The sequence below is a fragment of the Camelina sativa genome, chromosome 15 (assembly GCF_030686135.1).
Source record: "Camelina sativa cultivar CO46 ecotype springtype chromosome 15, ASM3068613v1".
NCBI lineage: Eukaryota > Viridiplantae > Streptophyta > Magnoliopsida > Brassicales > Brassicaceae > Camelina > Camelina sativa.
In genome coordinates, this window is record NC_141894.1 from 29,805,580 (window position 1) to 29,825,792 (window position 20,213).

Here is a 20,213-nt window from a genome sequence, read left to right on the forward strand (position 1 = left end):
TTTGACCGTACATTTTATGACTTGTTTGTTTGAGAAGACCAACTGCTTCATTGGTGTATAGAATCCTTTAACAATCTAATAACATATATATATATATATAGATGGATGTTGCTGTTTCATTTCTTAACACGGTGTCTTGACCGTTTCAACACGGATAGATGTCATGAAGTGGTTGTTGATCACGTACATTTGATGAAGAAGGCAACTTGCAACGTAAAATATGTTATACCTCTTGTTTTCTCTATTTAACATCTTCAGTTATGTTATGTCGCGGTCAGGAAGTCATCATTTAGACTTTTCATCGATGCATTATTGTTTCTTCGTTTGATTTTGGATTAATGAAAAGGTAATATATTTGGGGTTCTGTGAACTTGGACTATGTCAAATGGATGACAAGAATCTCCAGAACGGAAGCTACCTCGAGATCACAAGCCAAAGACTCTTTCCTCCATAGATAAGCAGTATATAATCACCAGACAGATGGGTTTTATATTATAAACCCTCACTACTATTACCAAGAGATTTTTTCATTTGTCTTTTTGAAACCCATGGGTCGATTTGCGTTCTTGAATGTTCTAAAGGAGGTTGCGGGTATTCTAAATGAATCCCGCAAACTGTTCCTCAAGAACAAAACGTTGATGTTCTCAGTTTTGGTATTCACCCTCCTACTCAATTGTTTAGTTTTCTTGTTTAACATCTTTGTCATCGAACCAGAGATCATGAACTTGATGGCCGAATCAAGATTGTTGCCAACGACAGATCCAAGCACCCCGGAATATGCGGCATGTATTATGAGAATCTTTGCGGACGTTCGCCAAATTGTGGCTTCTTCATACATCCTGACGGCCGTTTCCTCCATCATCAACATCTTTTCTGTTATAGTCATGGTCCACGCATCGGCTCTTACTCTTAAAGATGAAAACATCAAGATCAAAGATTTTACTGTTATGAGCCTTAAATCTTGGAAGGGACCTCTTGTGACGTATTTCTACATTGCTCTTTTCAGTCTTGGCTATTGGCTCCTTCTTTATATAATCCTTTTTCCAATCCTTTTATCCTCTACATTATCGATATCAGATATGGGTTCCTTGGCAGTCAAGTCTGGTGCTTTATTCATTATATTCGCTGTCTTTCAGTCCTACTTAGCTATCGTTTGGAACTTATCTATGGTCATATCGGTACTAGAGGAAAGTTATGGGATCCAAGCTTTGGGGAAAGCTGCAAAGATTGTGAAAGGGATGAAGACAAAACTGTTTCTCTTGAATATCTTCTTTGGTTTATTGGCATTCGGATTAGCTCAAAGCTTGCAGGTGATTATCAATTCGAGAAGATCTCTCTCGCTTACCGTAACCACCGGTTTCATCCTTGTGTGTTTGGTGTTTGTGTGTTTGGCCTTTGTCGTGAGGATGTTTCAGCTTGTGGCTTACACCATTGCCTATTTCCAATGTAAGAGCTCCCAAGGCAAAGACGTTGAGTCGCTGACGGATGTGGAATATACGAGATTGTCTTCCACTGCTCTCATGGGATGATTGCCTTGATATCTCAAGAGAAAGGAATACCTGAATTGTTTGTTTGTCTAAAAATGTTGTAAAGTTCACCATGGATTTGGTAAATTATTTTGAATAATCAGAGGTTTTTTAAAACAATTTCTTTTTTTTTTGAAAAATGGCTTTCTATTAAGTGTAGAAGGAAAAAGAAAATATTACAAAAGTCCAGCCTGGCTTTGGTGAGTTTAGAAGGCCGAAACCCACCAGCAGTAGAAAAATATAGTTAAAAAATCTTAATTACCAAGATAGTAGGTAACCCTACGCGAAGGACTAGTAAAAGTCACTTGTAGAGAAGTAGATGATTATGAATGAAGAGAACCAGAGTTGGAGCATCAATGAAGCTTTGGAGGGACTTGCATCTCTGTATGATGCAATTCGGTTTCTGATGGTTGAGTCTTTGAGTCGGAGGATGCAGTCAACAGATGTGAATTTTTGGGGGTGAAGGCGATTGTTTCTCTCATCCCACATTGCATATTTTTAGTTTGTTGGGTATAGTAATAATCAAAGTTTTGGATGAATATATATATAGATATATAGATATATTTATTTAGTTTTGAACTTTGGTTGTATATGTATAATAAGATAATATACAGCAAGGTATTCTTTCTTTCATGTACCATGCGGCATATGAATGTAAAACATATTAGAAAATGAAGGTCTTTGAAATTACAGAGATTAGACATTTAGACCTATGGCTCTTGATACTTTGCCCAAAAAAAAGAATTAAAAACAAGGCAACTATTACAAAGAAGACACAAACATGAGATCATCTAAGCCAAAGAAGCATCCAAAGAAGCATCCAAAGTACTTATAAAGAGAATGTGTTGCGGATCTTACGATCAATGAGCTTGAAAGTGGTAAGGTGTGTCAGTGATTGGTGATTGTAGAAGACGTTGTTCCATTTCGATCAAAATGAGAAAAGCACTACACTACACCAATTGGTTTTAATTTGAAGTTCTATAGAAAGCAAACCAAAATAATAATAATTACTAGAAAAAGAAGGAGGAACAAATCACATATGGTCATCTCCAGCGGTAGAAATGAGAAGGTTACTCAAAAACATAATAATAATAATATTTTAATTGTATAGTTATATTTTTAATTTTTTAATAAAGATTGACCAATAACAAATGGTGGTGTGTTTGCAACAGTAAAAGAAACGATTCTTGGGGAAGGACTGTAAACATCGATTCTCTTTTTTTTTATTCTCTCTCTTCTTTATACTAATTTTTTATTGAGAGTACTTTGATGAGTACTCATTAGTGGAGATGCCCTAACGCTTAAGTATTTTTGTTTTTGTGGATTTTCAAAAATACATTTTTTCTTATGTCACTTTTTTAAAATACTCTTTTATGTTATCTATTTTTTAAAATACCTATTTTATATGTATAAAATAACTAAATTCTAAGGTCTAAACTCAAAATACTAAATCCTAACCTCTCAAAACTATATCCTAAATGTAAAATAAAGAACTCAAACCTAATTTTTGTTTAAAAAATTAATTCAATAAATTATAATTGTGTAAAAGATGACAAAAATGAAAATGTTCAAAAGAAGGGGTATTTTTGAAAAGAAGTATCTCAAAAATGGTATTTCTAACAAATTCTCTTTTTGTTTTGACTTGTTGTTGGGACTCTAGCGTCATTGTGTCACTTCTTTGAGGATAAGACTCAATGTATGTCGGTAATTTTCTCGATTTTATTTTGACATATTATGGGCTGGAAAACCTGTACATTATGTTACTATCATGAAATAATTAAACAAAATTATCCGAAAGCAAAACTTCAATGTGGATTTTGGTTTGGGGATTATATTCAAAAATCAACCTAAAATTTATTGGCAACTATATTATCGTTTTTGCTAACGCATCGGCTTTCCTATTCACCTCCCATAATACAAACACAAAAGATACAGATACGAAAAGATGCGATAAACAGAGGATGTCATGGTGAATCCCGTGAAGCTCCTTAAAGGAAGCCTCCAAATTGAGAGTTTGATCAACTGTAATGAATCAGAAGCGAACATAACTTTCTTGAAACCAAGATCGAGGGCCTGCTGGATGGCAAGGAGGAGAGCAAAAGCTTCTGCCATGAGAGGGGAGATGACATTCATTCCCGTAGATCTAGCCTGGATTTCCGAGGGGTTTCTCTATCAACGAAGATCCAGCCAAATCCAGCTTTCATTGTTTCCTCACGCCAAGATGCATCGGAGAAACATTGGATTGTATCCAAGTGGGAGACTGGAGTTACTCGGATCTGTCGAGATGATTGTGCTGGTGATGTCTGATCTTGAGCCTCGTCCCACTCTCTGGCCGAAACAACAGCAAGCGTAAGGATCTCAGAACTGGAGAAATGTCGATTTTCAAAAATCTTTTATTTCTAGAATACCACAGAAACCACATAATCCAGGAAACAAGGCAACCCTTTCCTATTCCACACGGGGGAAGAGAAATAAATTTAACACTTGTCTTGAAACCTTGTTGCAGGGACTCAAATAGGTATGGTTGGGTTGGGGACTTGAAAGGTGCTAACCTCCACACCTCTTCTGCATATGGGAAATGGAACAGCAGCTGAAGGACTGATTCGTCTTCACTGCAATGCGGACAAGTGGCCGTCAGATTTATACCCCTGATTCGCAGATTTTGGCCAGTTGGGAGAGCGTTTCTCATAGCTTTTCAGAGGTAAAAACAAATTTTGGGAGAGCACTGGAGATTCCATATGTTGTTGTTCCAATTGAAGTCTTGTTGGGGTATCGGAGGGTTAAATCTTTCTCTCTCAGTTGCCGCATGATATCCTGACTTTGCCGAGTATTCTCCTGATTTTGTAATCAGCCAAAGGAAGCGGTCCGGAGCTCCCATGGGTATGGTTGGGGTAGATAGGGATATCCAGGGATCATGCCAAACCGACGTTGTTGATCCCGCTCCAACAGCTTTCCCAAGTTGAGTTTTAAGTAAATCTATCCCAATACAAATTCCTCTCCAACCATGCGAAGCTGTCGAGGAAACCGGACATTCAAGGAAGGATGTGGACTTACAGTATTTGCCAAGGAGGATTTTTGCCAGTAGACAATCAGGTTTGGTGAGAATACGCCAGCTCACCTTTACTAGAAGGGCATCATTAAAATTGGTAATATCCTTGAAGCCTAGTCCCCCATCTCTTTTTGTCTTTGTCATTTTATCCCATGCAATCCAAGACATTTTTCTTTTCTCCACCGAGGTGTCCCACCAGAACCGAGTGAGGGCTGATTGAATTCTCTTGCACAGAGATCCTGGGAGTTTAAAACAGGACATCGTGTAGGTTGGCATTGACGAGAGGACAGACTTCAACATCGTTGTTTTGCCCGCCACAGATAAGCGTTTTGTTGACCAGCTTAAAGCTTTTTGGTGTATTCTGTCAATGATGAAGTTGAACAGGTCTTTCTTTTTTCTACCAAACATTTCAGGGAGACCAAGATACTTGCCAAGGCCACCAGCTCTCTGGATTCCTAAAGTTTGTTGAGCCAGTTGCTTAGTAGATTCAGCTGTTTTTGAAGAGAGAGTGATTGCTGACTTATCTTTATTGATCATTTGTTCGGAGGCAGACTCATTCTTTTTTAAGATGTTCATTAGGAGTCTGCAGCTCTTGACATCGGACCTGCAGAAAAACATTGTATCATCGGCGAACAGGAGGTTGTTTACTCGGGGACATCCAAGAGCAACTCGAACACCAGGTAGTTTCTTCTCTTGTTGTGCTTTTAAACAGAGGCCTGAAAGAACCTCACCGCACAGGATGAACAGATAAGGGGATAACGGATCTCCTTGTCTGATTCATCTCTGAGGGATAACTTGACCTTGAGCTGAGCCATTGAGTAGATAGGAGTAGGAGACCATAGTCACGCATTGCATAATACATTGTATCCACTTTGCATAAAAACCCATTCTTTCCATTACTAGTCTTAAGAAATTCTACTCCACTCGATCGTATGCTTTTGCCATATCAGTCTTAACTGCCATATAGCAACACTTTTTTGCATCTGAGGTTTTTAAGTAGTGTAAGATCTCATGAGTGATAAGCAAATTGTCAGTAATTGCTCTTTTGGGGACAAATGTTGACTGATATTCAGAGATTACACTCTGCAGGATTGGCTGGAGTTGTTTGGACAGAACCTTCGAGATTACCTTGTAGAAGACTGAGCACAGGGCTATAGGTCGATAATCAGCCATCTTTTGTGGACTTTGGATTTTAGGAATGAGCCTAACATTTGTTTCATTTATCGACTTTTGCAGGTATGCTGAGGAGAAAAAACTTTGGATATTAGATCCTACCGTATCCTAGTTTGTTTGGAAGAAGCTAGCAGAAAAGCCATCTGGTCCAGGAGCCTTATCCTCATGTATGGAGAAGCATGCGGTCTTGATCTCAGTAGAGGATGGAATGGCAGTAAGGGAGAGGTTCATATCCTCGGTGATACATGGTTGTATAGCTTCCTGCACTATACCCTCTCCTGAGGTGTACTTTGAGAGGTAAACAGTTCATCAAAGTAAGAGGTAATTACTTTGAGAATGTTCTGGTCTTCATACACCGCATTACCTGCTCGGTCCTCTATAACTTAGAATTTATTTACAGCCATTCTTCTCTGGTTATCGAGTGGAAGTATCCAATATTTTTGTCTCCTAGGGCTAACCAGAGCTGTCTACTTCTTTGTTTCCAGAATTCTTCTTCAGCTTTGTATGCCATTATCAATTCCTTGTTTATTCAAGAGACGGCTTCTATGGGAGGGTCAGGGTTCGACATTGCTTCTTCTAATTGCGCTTTGAGGTTTTCAGTCATCTGTCGAGTGCTTTTATTCTTTTCTTTTGTCCACTTCAAGATTGCAGCTCTGCATTGTTTTAGCTTTTCCTCCACTTCTGCATGGGCATTATGCGACCAAATCTGCTTGATGAGGTGTTTGATTTCCTCATTATATTTTAACTGTCTGTCATATCTAAAAATCCCTCTCTTTTTCTTCTTTGTGAGATCCAGTTTGGTGAGTAATGGGCGATGATCTGAGCCTTCAAAACGCAAATATTCACTTCGGCTAAAAGGAAAGGTTTTAGCCCATGCGCCATTTGACATAGCCCTATCCAGGCGGCAGAACACCAGCTGTTCATTTCTCTTTCCCCTCCAAGACAAAAAATTTCTTTAGTGACGTAAGTCAAACAAATCACACTCTGCCATGAAGGATATGATGTCTACAGAGGTCCCCACATCCCGGGGAGGCCCACCTTGTTTTACTGAGGCATCAATGATGTCGTTGAAATCGCCTGTAACCCAAGGTGGTTAGTATCCTCCAGATCTCTTTGCGCTTTGAGCGGTCTGGCTCTCCATATACAAAGGTCGCAAAGAAAATTTTTCCTTCCGTTTCTATTTTCGTATCAATATAATTATGGCAACTTGACAGTATTGATACCTCAACTTCCTGTTTCCAGAAGAAAGCTAGTCCACCTCCCCACGGGCTATGAGGTGGTACTAGAAAATGGGAAGGGTAATTCATACAAAGAACGGAGCTTAAGACTTTTTCATCAGGGTTTCTTTGTCTCCATGAGGAACAAGACTTCCGGTAAGATCTTAGAGTGAAACTCCTAGAGACGTTGAACTGTTGTGGGGTTCCCCAGTCCACAACAGTTCTAGCTGAGCAGTTTTAAGGAAGAAGAGATGGTGGATCACAATCCACCTTCTTCTTCACCATAGCAGGAATCAAGCTCCCTTGTGGTGCACCATTACCAGACTTACTAATTTCACCTCGGGAGGATATACCATTATTAGGAATGCCTCTTCTCTTAGGTGATGCTTGGATAAGACATTTGTTTCGTTTAATTGACATGGCTCCCACTAGCCTAAGAGGGCTTTTGTTTTGTGGTTTCTGTAGGGGAGGTCTATCTCGCCTTTTTCTTTACAGGAGCTTCCTTTGAGGTCATAGTAGTCCCCAGCTGCGAGTCAAGGTCACCCGCATGCACCAGGGGAGGATCAAGATTATCAGAGAGTTGTAAGGTACTAGCTTGGTTCGAAACTACTGCAGCTTCAATATTTCTCCCAGCTGTTTCTGCAGTTAGGCCTCGAGCTTCACCCTGAGTCACTCTGCATTTTCATGCAGCACTTTCTGTTGGGTCTGCACAGCTCAAATACTGGACCGTAACATCACAGAGAGTTCCCATAACCTCTTAAGTTGTTGGGATAGGTATGGGCGGGGGGGGGGGGGGGGGGGTTACCTCTACAGAGGAAAGAGACTGTTCAGCGAGTGGTCGCCTTGTGATGGAAGTTTCAGAGTTTTCAATTCTCGATGAAGGTTTTTTCTCCAGAGAAATTTTTGTTTCTGATTTCTTCCTCCCTGATTCTGGTTGGATCTTGAGCAATCCTCTTTAGAGGATGAGTGTGTATGGGGGGGGGGGGGGGGGGGGTTACCTCTACAGAGGAAAGAGACTGTTCAGCGAGTGGTCGCCTTGTGATGGAAGTTTCAGAGTTTTCAATTCTCGATGAAAGTTTTTCTCTCCAGAGAAATTTTTGTTTCTGATTTCTTCCTCCCTGATTCTGGTTGGATCTTGAGCAATCCTCTTTAGAGGATGAGTGTGTATGGGAGGATGAGCGAAGACGGAAAGTTGGTCTCAGTCATGTTGGATCTTCAAGGACTCTAAATTGGGGCATGGTGGAAATCCTCTCCCAACCTCTGTTCTGGTATATCGAGGGAGCCTGGGATGAGCTTCGAGAGTGTAATTGTCTGTGAGTATGATCAAGGGGGTTTCGATTGGACGAGGTTTCCTGGACTAAACCCTGAGACCCTGACCTGGTTGCTTGGTCTTTTGGAGCCATAAAGTTATCCCAAGGAGTATAGTAATTCCTCTGGGGTTCTGGTTTGTCTGAGGGACTTTTGGTGGAGGTTAGCTTTCCTTGTCTCTCCTTTTCCGCTAAGTAACCCGGACAGAATCTCTTCTCATGGGATAGTCTGTTGCAGAACAGGCAATGGTTCTTGAGGTTTTTGTAGTGGAGGGAGATCAATACTTCACTTCCATCTCTGAATTCCACAACTGTTTCCTTTATCAGGGGTTGTAGACGATCAATCATCACTTTTATTTTGACAGAAGAATTAGTTATCTCTGAGTCAAACAGTTCACCTATCTCCTCACCAATTTTTTAACCATTTCAGATTGCCAGAAATGCTTTGGGAGGCCCTGAATCTCGATCCAAAACGGGATCAAAGAAGGGAACGACTCCGAAATAATGGGTTCCCATTTTTGGAGGATAACCATCCAGTGGTCAAAGTGGTACGGTCTATTATCCAGAACCTTTTGCATATCTTCCTCAAACTCGAAACTGAACTGAAAGCAGCTTTTTCCAAGATCTGAACCTATCGCTTTTCCTCTCAGATTCCACTTGTTAGTTAGGAAGGGAAAGAGGGACCAGAGGCGTTGAGTTGGTGGGTTTGTAAGTCATCCCATCAAGGTGAGGGAGTTTTCCTCAATAAGCTTTGAGGTATCCAGTTCTGGTGCTCTGATTCTTTTACAAGCAGGGGAGAGAAACCGCTATCAATGTTTTTTCCTTTCAGGTGGTATGGGATTCTTCTCTCCATGGTTTGAGTGATTAAGCTACAGGCGGGTTGATGGTGAGAGGGTTCTAGCTCGGGTTACTCACTTACTAAGTGAGATTTTTAAGCAGGGTACAAAGGGTTACACAAGATAACGAAATTATCAGAAAGAGTAGGAGAGAAGCCTTACAGCAACCTAACTTTGGTGATGCAGGAACCAGAGAAAGCACCGGAAGAGAGTCTTTCCGACGTCGGAGGGGTGGAGATTGGTCGAGGGGAAGCAAGTATCCAGCGGGTTTTGGGACACAGTTGGGAAGACCGCTGAATAAATCCGTTATTAGTACCTAGGATTAGGTGAGATCTGGATAATAATGGGTTTCATGCTTCCTTTTGTCCAACTGTTGGAAAACGTGCCTGGGAGCGATTTGAAGTTTATGTCCAACTCTCTCTTAACTTTTTATCTCACTATATTATCTTGAAACCAAAAATAAAACCTATATTGTTCTTATATGGATGTTCATTTAATTATAGGATCATTAGAGTTTTATAGAATATTTGCTCTCAAGGTTAAACTTTTTCTCTACACATCATATTTTTAAGTATTTCATAACTTTGTAAATTTTATACAAATTTATTTTAATAAACCTAATGGAGGTCTAACATTTCTTTTTAGTAATTTACACTTACACCCAAAAAAGTTTGCCAAAAAACATACTTTCACCTATAGGTGTACTTGTTGAGTTATTTTCCCACTAATAAGAACAATTTTGGAATTTTTTCTCCTTGACATTGTGGAGTAATAATTATATATATAAAAGTAAGATTTCACTCTCTCCTTATTAATCAATTTGGTATCTCATTTAAAAATATAATATATATATTTTTTTCCTTCTAATAACTTTATTAATCAATTGGGTATTACAACATGTACCAAACTAATACAAAACTTCAAAAACAATATATTACATGTAACGCATGTGTCCCGAGAAAATATGAGATATTGGAGTTTATATCGAGAATTGGAGTGGATTCGGTTTAGTTTCTGGTTGGTTTACTAAGCTGGTCGATTTATTAATTAAATCAAAGGATGGTTTAATTAATTATGGTTTAGGTAAATCTCGGTTTAATTTAATTAAACCAGAAATCTTTTTTTAATAAGAGGACGCCTCCTTCTTTCGTGATTGTCGACATTGGTTGCTCAGAGAAAGAGAGAGAGATCTCTTGGTCGATTTGTTGTGAAGGAGAAGGAGAAAGAGAGCAACAAAGCTTTGTCTTAGAGAGAAGGAGAAGGAACAGAATCGTCAGGGTTTGAGAGAAGGAGAATCCGACTGCTCAAATCGTTTCGAGAGGTATTGATTTTTGGTAGGGTTGTAGCTAAGAGATTTTCGTACACTCTCCTTTTTACAGAAATGAATTTCATCGATCCTAACCCCTCACTGTGGACATCCACATCCACCAGTAGGTTATTAGTGCGCCAGGAATTCCTCGAACTCTGGTCCCTACCCTTTAACAACCTTCCCACAGGATAAGCTGTCACCAGTTGACCTGCAGGAACGTCTGGCACACTAATAACCTACTGGTGGATGTGGATGTCCATAGTGAGGGGTTAGGATCTATGCCCTGCAGGGCCAGCTTCGGGCCTATAAGGGCAAGCTAGCGGTGGGCTAGTGGGGTCAACGGGACGGGTTGTCACATTCGTAAGCAGAAATATGCCATATTGTGAAGATAGCAAGCATGAAAAAGGTGAATTTGATGATGCTTCCTTCAGATAAGCCTTACTCATATGTTCCTTCTTCATAAACCATCCTACTCCAATGTGATATGTATGTCGTACTGGCATTCTTTGGTTGAAACTCAACATCACATAAAAAAAACCCATTGCCTTTGGAAAAAGTTTTGAAATCTTGAGAATCCAATACCAATTAGTCCGTATCATTGTCCTTGTTTGCATCAGAAAATTTGGCTTGCTACTAGTGTAATTCCATCCTATTATACATCTCACACCAAAGACGTCATTGTAGATCTTCACGATGAACCACATCTTCATCGCGCGAACAATTACGCCTATGTGGAGAGGAATGAATGGAGACCATAATTTCTTCCCGTAAACGATAGTATCGCAATCATATTTTCCTGGATCCAAAATCCAAAATTGATCTCTCTTTCTCAGATTGGAGAGATCAAAACTAGAGGCATAACCTCTTTGATGAACATGGCGACCCGTTTCGAAGATGAAACGACAAACACCGATAAACGGAAAGGAGCCGACACCAGAACCTTTGTGTTGTGGCCAGATTAGGGTCAGAATTATACTCCCCCAATGGAAGGGAAGGAGAAAGAGAAAATGGAACGATGATATCAAACTCATCGTTAGATTACGAACCCTCTGTTCCAAGAATCCATTAAACCGAAAAGCAGAAGTTGGTCTCGGATCTATCATTCTCTCTAAGATTGATGATGTCTGTGTGTTAATGATACACAACCTATACCAAAAGGATAATAAAATCGAGATCCGTGGAAGGATTGGGACTAGGGCTGGGCATTCGGGTTACCCGTTTGGGTTCGGGTATTACCCGTTCGGGTTCGGGTTAATGGGTAATGGAAAATAGAACCCATTCGGGTATTTTACTATGTTTGGGTTCGGTTCGGTTCGGGTAGTACCGGGTTCGGGTCGGTATGGGTTACAATTTTCAGAACCTAATTAGTACCCGAACTACCGGATATCCGAAAAAATATAATTAAAATTAATAAAATTTAAATAAATTTAGTTAAAGTTTGACTTATGTGACAATATATTTTAGATATTTTGATTATTTTTGATATTTAGGTATAAAACTAAATGAAATATTCAAAATTATAATCATAACTTTAGGGTAATTGCATTATATTAATGATAAATAATATAAATATGTTTATATGTTCGGGTTTATTGGGTACCCAAACGGGTATCGAGTATTACCCGACCCTAACCCGAACCCACGGGTATTAGAAAATAGAACCCATTAGAGTTTTATAGGCAAATCCGAACCCAATCCAAACCCGATTTTTCGGGTTGGGTTCCGGGTTGGGTATTCGGGTACGGTTTTTATGCCCAGGACTAATCGGGACTAACGAAACGAGAAAGAAGATGACTTGGGATTCTCTAAAGCCCAATATCATTAACGTAATCTGTGTAGAAAGGAAAATATACAAAAGATTAAGAGAAGCAATCAACCGACCAACGTCAGAGAGGCTTTATGGTGAAGATCGGTGGGTTGTTTTATGAAGCGACGGTTTGGGGAAATCGACGCAGAGAGAGAGAGATGAGAACCTGTTTTTCCTAAATGTTGTTTTGTAAAATATAATATTTTTTTTTAATTAAACAAAAATGTAACATATTTAATCATCTATACTATTAATTGGGGAGCACACTTAGGGATAAAAAAAAAACATAACATATATCCTTGTTGCCAAACAGACCAACTTACTTACATAATTAAAAAAATAAATAAACTTCCCTAAAATAATGGTAACAATTATTAAGGAACTAAATGATTAACTCTTTTTATAACTCAAAATATTCCAGTATTTTAGAAACTATATTAACTATAAATGATATATTCTTATATTTTATGAAACTATATTAATTACAACTAATAAATTCAAATATTTTACATACCATCATTATATAAAAAAAAATACAGCCAATAAGATTACAAAATTAAAATTTTAAATATTATAATAAAAATGAAACTATCTATATTAACAATTCCTTAAATTCTACATAGTAATTAAAATTTTATAAAATAATAAGAGAATTTTGCAATTAATAAAAGAGAATTTGTTAAAAATACCCTTTTTGGTATACCCCTTTTCAAAAATACCCCCTTTTTGCCATTTTTATTTTTGCCCTCCTTTAATTTTTAATAACCATTTTCCCCTTAGATGAAAAATATTTTAATCAATAAAAAGAAAAACTAAATTTTCCGGCCAAAAAAATTTCCGACGTATTTTCCCGCCAAAAATTTTTCGAAAAAAAATTTCCTGCCAAAAGTTTTTCGAAAAAAATTTCCCACCAAAATTTTTTTGTCAAAAAAAACTTGATAAAAATTTTTGACAAAAAAATTTTCCAGCCAAAAAAGAATTTACAAGGTTTTTAAAAGGTTTTATAAGGTTTCTACCTTATAAAAGCCTTATAAACACCTTGCAAAGGCTTTTACAAGATTTTTTAAAAAGTTTTAAAAGGTTTTTTAAACACCTTGTAAAAGCGTTTACAAGGTTTTTAAAAGGTTTTTAAAAGGTTTTTAAAAGATTTTTAAAAGGTTTTTAAAAGATTTTTAAAAGGTTTTTAAAAGGTTTTTAAAAGGTTTTCAAATGGTTTTTAAAAAGATTTTTAAAAGGTTTTTAACACCTTGTAAACACTTTTACAATGTTTTTAAAAACCTTATAAAAATGTTTACAAGGTTTTTATAAGGTTTTTAAAAAGGTTTTAAAAGCGTTTACAAGGTTTTTAAAAGGTTTTTAAACACATTGTAAACGCTTTTAAAAGTGTTTACAATGTTTTTATAAGGTATAAATTTCAATATTTTTGGTGGGAAAAATTTTCGATTTTGGCGGGAAATATTTTTTTTGGCGGGGAAAAAAATAATTTTTGACGGAAAAAGTTTTAGAATTTGGCGGGAAAAAAAAAATTTTTGGCGAAAATTTTTTTTTTATTTTTGGCGAGAAAATATTTTTGATTTTGAAGACTGTACATTCTTGCTGTCACTCAAAAAATGGTAATTTGATCATTTTGTATATAAAAATGGGTAGTTTTAAAAATAGTCAACATGAAAAAGTATTTTAAAAAAGGGGTATGGAAAAAGGAGCATTTTTGAGAATACCCCTTAATAAAACTTATTATTTAAGATTCTATAACAACTGTATCTAATTAAATTCGAATAGTATATATGAAAATAACTTAACTTTAATTTAAACAGATGATTTATTTCAAGTAAACAGATGAAATCTTGAAATAAATCAGTAATTAGTTTACCAAATATCTAAAATTTAGGGATTATTTCTATAACTAACATTATATATTTAGTCTTATCGGTGAAGTGACCTTAGTGCAGTGGCAAGAGGTAAGTCCATTTGTAGAAGACACCATCACACCCGGGATCGAGTCTCGGTTCCTACGAATGTAGGAATTTGGCTAATGGGTAGTCTTATCGGTTTATTAGGAATTGCAAAATCTAGACAATTAATTCATTATCCAAATCGAATCATCCATATAGATTCAAACATATTGTATATGCATTAACTGAAAAATAAATAAGATTTTAAAAGATTTTATATATATTTTTGTTGTTTTAAACTTAAAAGTAAAAAATGTTTAGCCTGACTCTTTCCAGCCTATAAATAGAGTAATCGATTTAACATTCACATATCATATACAACATTCTACACTATTTTTATATCTATTTGTTTCTGCAAAAAAAAAAAAAAAAAAAAGTGTATGTGTCTTAGTATTTAAGTTTGCATATGCATATTGCTAACATCTACTATATTCTTTTTTTTAGTTAACCAATACTATGTTCTATGTCCTGTTTATTGTTTTTATGAATTGTTAAATTTATAATTTTCTGTCTTATACATAAGCATATACAAATCAAAATCTTTTTCGAAAGCATACATTTTTTACCTAGAGATTGTATATAAGGGAGGATTGTGGTATGAACGGGTGTTCATCCAATTGACATAGCATCTGCAAATCAAGAAAATTACATTTGATTGCTTAAAAGATGTTCACATTTTTTATATGAACCCGATAATTCACAAAATACTATATTAGTTTTTATATAGATTTATTTAAGAAAACTCTATAGAAAATTCTTATTAGGGTATGTAGTTGAGTCTTGAGTTACCATTATCAATTAACTTTAGAAACCAACACATAAAAGTACAATTTAATCTTCCATGACTGTATTGTAAATTTGTAATCAGCTTTATGTATTAAATTATATTATTTTTCTTATTTTTTTCAAATATATGATGTTAACAGTCTTTTTTAAAATGGCACTATAATTTGGGATGTATATGGAAAAGAAAACAAACAACGCACATGGCAGTAAACCTTTATAACATGAGTACCTTGAAGTTTGTTTTTAAGTCATCATTATCTTTAAAAAGTCTATAAATTTTTTTTTAAAAAGATTACTCTGCAAAATACCAAATGAGATTAGAAAATTTAGATAACAACATTCAATTTTCAAATTCTTAATAATTTGGTGATAGTTAATTTAATAACACATATTTTGTAGAATTCAGCTATTTTTGGATTAAAAAAAGAAATAATTTTTTTAAAAAAAATATAAAGAAAGTTTGGATAATTTCCATTAATTTTGTAATAATTTTGTAAAAATTAAATATTCAAACAAAAAAATACGGATATCCTGTTAGAAGCTTTTTCTATTTATTTATTTTTGACAACCAAATATGTATATTCTTTGCCCAATCTCTTATCCGCTATACTAATATAAATATTATCAAACGAATAATAATTTGAAAAATTATTATATAACAGAAATTTACATTTGGTGGATACGGTCTGTCCAAAATATACATGCCTATGTTCTCTCATTTATAACTTATTTTTAATCATTTCCAGGCCAACCGCTGGTCTGATTCAAGTCTTAAAGTACTGATTAACACTCAAACACTCAAATATTCATAAACCAAAATGAAACTGAACCAAAAACCAAAATGACAAAAATTTTGGGTTACATATGTTATACTAAATAAATATGTTTACACATACTAAATAAATAATTTTAATTCTTGGCATGTTCTATCACATGATAAAATACATTTAATGTTCTCAAATAAATCTTACTATTTCCAATTGAACTAGCATAAGTTCAAAATAAAATAAAAATAAAAGTACATAACATATGTTCTATAACATTTAAAAATATTAAAACAAAAAAACATAATCTAATAGAGTTGAACCATATATAAAATAATAAGAATAAAGAAGTCAATTCATTTTGTAATATTTTTATTATAACATATGATATATAAATATACTATAAATTATATTTATGTTTATTCCATACGGGAGTTTGAGAATGTATGTTTTTGTCCGGTCTTGTCATGTTTTCGATCAAAAATACAAATTTGTCTCATATTCAAAATGTCCCATATTGGGAATGTATTCTTTTATGCAACTGAAATTTGAGAACATGTGTAGGACATGATGGAGCATGACAAAACGAAAAGAGAATTACGCCCACCCTTAAATATTTGTATTTGTCTCAAACGGGTTTTCATCATTGTTAACGGTTATAAATTTGATTTGATAGTTCACAAATTTAATAGAATCTAACCAATTGATTTCGTTTGTTATCAGTCCAACCATTATGTTGTTCTTAATTTTAAAATTTTGGTGAAACCATTATTATTTCAAATTTTCAAACATTAAAAAACTAAACCAAAATCAAACTAGAATCTCAATTAGTATGAGTTTGATTATAAATAATAAAATAAATTTGTTTATAAACATAACCCCGCACGTACATGCGGGTCTGAACCTTGTATACATTAATTCATACTGATATATCATGGTTTTTGTGGTTTTTAACCATGATATAAGGAGTCTTTTAGAGTCTTTTGATGTGTTTTCTAGGATTTTTTGAGTCTTTACAGGTTTTCTAGGATTTTGGCATGAAAGGAGCAAAATAGAGCAATTTGGATCATCAATTCAGAAGAAACGAACTTTGAGTCAGAACAGAGAGGGAGTGTCGATCGACACTGCCTTAGCATCGATCGACACCATGTTCAGCCGATGAAGAATCACAAATTTGGAAGTTTTACAAAATTGCCCGAAGTTTTCCATATTTGCAACACAAGTCCCTGATGTGTTTTAGGACATATAAATAGTATTTTTAGGTTTTACAAACCCTTAAGTTTTTTTTTTCAACCATTGGGCCACAACTGGCCGGCCCATTAGCCAATTCCTACATTCATAGGAGCCGGGACCCGATCCCGGGTGTGATGGTGCCTTCCACAAATGGACTTACCTCCTGCCACTGCACTAATGTCACTTCACACAAACCCTTAAGTTTTATTCTATCAAGTTTTTATTTTTCTGCAACCCTGTGAGATTTTGAGCGTTTTTGGGAGAGAGAGATCTGCTTTGTAGAGAATAATTCTTGAACTCCTTCTTACTCTTTTTAATTTCAATTACTTATTATTCAGAAAGATGTTTTGTTCTTCATTGATTATGTCTGAGTAGTTTGCTTGTTAGGTTTAGGGTTTTTCACAGGGATTTTATGAATTATTAGATCTGTTTATTTAGGATTCTTTATCTTTCTAGATCTTCATCATAGGTTGTTCTTCATATTAATCCTTGATTAGTCACTTATAATTAATACCATAGGAAAATAAATTGATATGAGAGTATAATTGATTTTCCTGATAAAACCTTTTGATGAGCAAAATTACTTTCTGCAAAGAGATTTGATTTAGTAATTTTGTGAACAATCTAAACTTGATTTTATTGCTGATTTTTAACTTGAATTTTGCAAAGAGATTTGGATTTTCTGGTTTTAAATTTAGAAAATATTTGCAGTGAGAACTGATTTATTTTACAAAAGTGTTTAGAGTTCTAGATCTGATCTTAATTGTTTAAATCCTAATTTATTGATTGATTTAATATTTCATAATTTCCTGAGAAATTCCCTAGGCCTAGCTTTTTGATCTTCTGAATTTTCACAGCTTTATTTAATATTTTGCATTGTTATTGAAATTTTAATTTAATTTGTTTAGCATAATTATAAAACTCTATAATTTATTGTGTAGACTTGAGTCCTTGTGGAATTCGACCCCTAAGTACTGCATTGATCTCTTAATTTGAGAGAGTAGCTCTAGGGATTAATTTGAGCATATCACATACCTTAAATACACACTTTACTATTAAATTGTAACTGAAATTACACAAATTGTGAATTATTGTTTTTACATTCATTTTCAATTAAATACACTATAAATTATAATTGCAACTCCTCTAATTTAATTACTTAAAAAATATAACTTACATCACTTTTTATCCTATAAATAACCATTTTCACATCTTCCTCCACCATATCTCAAATCCTAAATATTTTCTTGGTTTTTATATGTTCTTGCATTGGTTGAAAACTCAATTAAGAATCGTTATAATAGTTTGATTATATATTTGGTTTAATATATATATTACATTGTTTTTAGTTTTATTTCTTCTTTGCTTTTATGTAATTTTTCCTTTCTTCTTTGTTTTATTATAGTTTCTTTTTAATGTAAAATACATATGTATAATAAAATTTTGATACCTTTAATCATATTTTATTATATCAGTTTCTATGAAACTATAATTTCTTTATTGAAAATTTAATTATAATTTCTTTCAAAAATATAGATTTTTATCATTTAATCATATGAAACTATGAAAAATGATCAATTATTTAATCATATTTTATTATATCAATCTCAAATCCACATCGCGTGAGATACTTTCTATATCGAGGGTTGTACGGACTTGGACTATGTCAAATGGACGACAAGAATCTCCATAACCGAAGCTACCTAGAGCCTAGAGGTACAAGCCAAAGACGTTTTCCTCCTTAGAAAAGTAGCTGGTCAATCAATCCATCTTATGGTTTGTTATATACTTATATATAAGCACTAAGCAGATGGGTTTGATGTTATAAACCCTCACTACCATTACCAAAACAAAAGTAGTAGCCAAGAGCTTTTGTCATTTTTGTTTTTCAAAACCCATGGATCAATTTATTTTCTTAATGGTCGTAATGGAGGTTGCGGGTACTCTAAATGAGTCCCGCAAACACTTTCTCAAGGACAAAAAGTTGATGTTCTTAATCTTGGCATGCCCTCTCTTAGTCAATTGTTTATCATACTTGATTTTTGAATCAAGTTTCTTACCATTGACAGATCCAAGCACCCCGGAATATGCTACCCATCTTATAAGATACCTTGCATATTTGCCCCATTTTGTCAGGTCTTTATACATATTCATCGCCGTCTCCGCCATCATCAACCTCTTATCCGTTCTTGTCATGGTCCACGCATCGGCTCTTACGCATGGAGATGATAGCTTCAAGATCAGAGACTTTCCGATTCTTACCCTTCAATATTGGAAGGGATCTCCTGTGACTAATTTTTACAGTGCTCTTTTCAGTCTTGCCAATTGGTTCCTATTCTTTATAATCATTTTCCCTCTCGTTATATTTTCTACAAAACTCGATTGCATGGCAGCCAAATCTCCCGCTTTAGGGGTTCTATTTGCAGTCTTAAAGTCTTACTCAAATTATGTTTGGGACCTTTCTATGTTCATATGGTTTCACGCTTTGGGGAATGCAGCAAAGAGTGTTAAAGTGATGAAGCCAAAACTATTCCTCTTCAATCTTTTCATTGGTTTATTGTCATTTGGGTTAGTAAAAATCTTCCGGCTGATCGACTGGAGTAGTTCATTCCCCGTGACCTTAACCTACAGTTTCGTCCTTGTGAGTTCCGTCTTTCTGGTGAGGTTGTTTCAGCTTGTGACTTATACCGTTACCTATTTCCAATGTAAGAGCCTCCAAGACAAAGACGCTGAGTTGCTGAATATTTCATTACTCTCATAGGAGGATTGCCCTGAATATTTCAATATAAGACTATCAACAATGGTTTTAAGATTCAACACCCTCCATGTCATATATTTCTCTTCCACATCATCTTCTCTCTCTTCCACCTAATTATTCAACATCCACTAAAATTTTACATCCTATAATGGTTTGTTTAATAAAATTCAACATCCTACCCCACTTATTTTTGTTTCATAATTTTAATTTCTTTTATGTTTTAGTTTTTCCGATTACGTATTAACAACGACTATCGTTTAAATTTAAATAACGTAATTAAGAGTTAAATATTTTTTTTTATTTTTTTTTAATTTTATGTCCTTAATTAAGAAAATGTAAATAGTAAAAACGAAAATAGAGAGAGTCATTATTAAAATAATAAAATTACGAAAAACTTAAAAATGCAATACAATACAATAAGAAGAACACAATACAATACAATAAGAAAAACACAATGCAATACAATAAGAAGCACACAATACAACCAATAAAACAC

The 20,213-nt window shown here is 34.9% G+C and overlaps 2 protein-coding genes across 2 annotated transcripts; both read left to right on the forward strand.

Moving 5' to 3' along the window:
* Positions 1 to 278: 278 nt before the first annotated feature.
* Positions 279 to 1,646, forward strand: LOC104747714 (uncharacterized). The gene has a single exon (XM_019237183.2). It carries the CDS (start codon positions 549 to 551, stop codon positions 1,527 to 1,529), a length of 981 nt encoding a protein of 326 aa, XP_019092728.1. The 5' UTR covers positions 279 to 548; the 3' UTR covers positions 1,530 to 1,646.
* A 17,210-nt stretch (positions 1,647 to 18,856) lies between these two features.
* Positions 18,857 to 19,881, forward strand: LOC104747715 (uncharacterized). The gene has a single exon (XM_010469397.2). The coding sequence runs from the start codon at positions 18,857 to 18,859 to the stop codon at positions 19,718 to 19,720; it is 864 nt and encodes a 287-aa protein (XP_010467699.1). The 3' UTR covers positions 19,721 to 19,881.
* Positions 19,882 to 20,213: the final 332 nt, after the last annotated feature.

Coding starts and splice junctions, on each gene's coding strand:
- LOC104747715 (XM_010469397.2), top strand. CDS start 18,857: ATGGATCAATTTATTTTCTTAATGGTCGTAATGGAGGTTGCGGGTACT.
- LOC104747714 (XM_019237183.2), top strand. CDS start 549: ATGGGTCGATTTGCGTTCTTGAATGTTCTAAAGGAGGTTGCGGGTATT.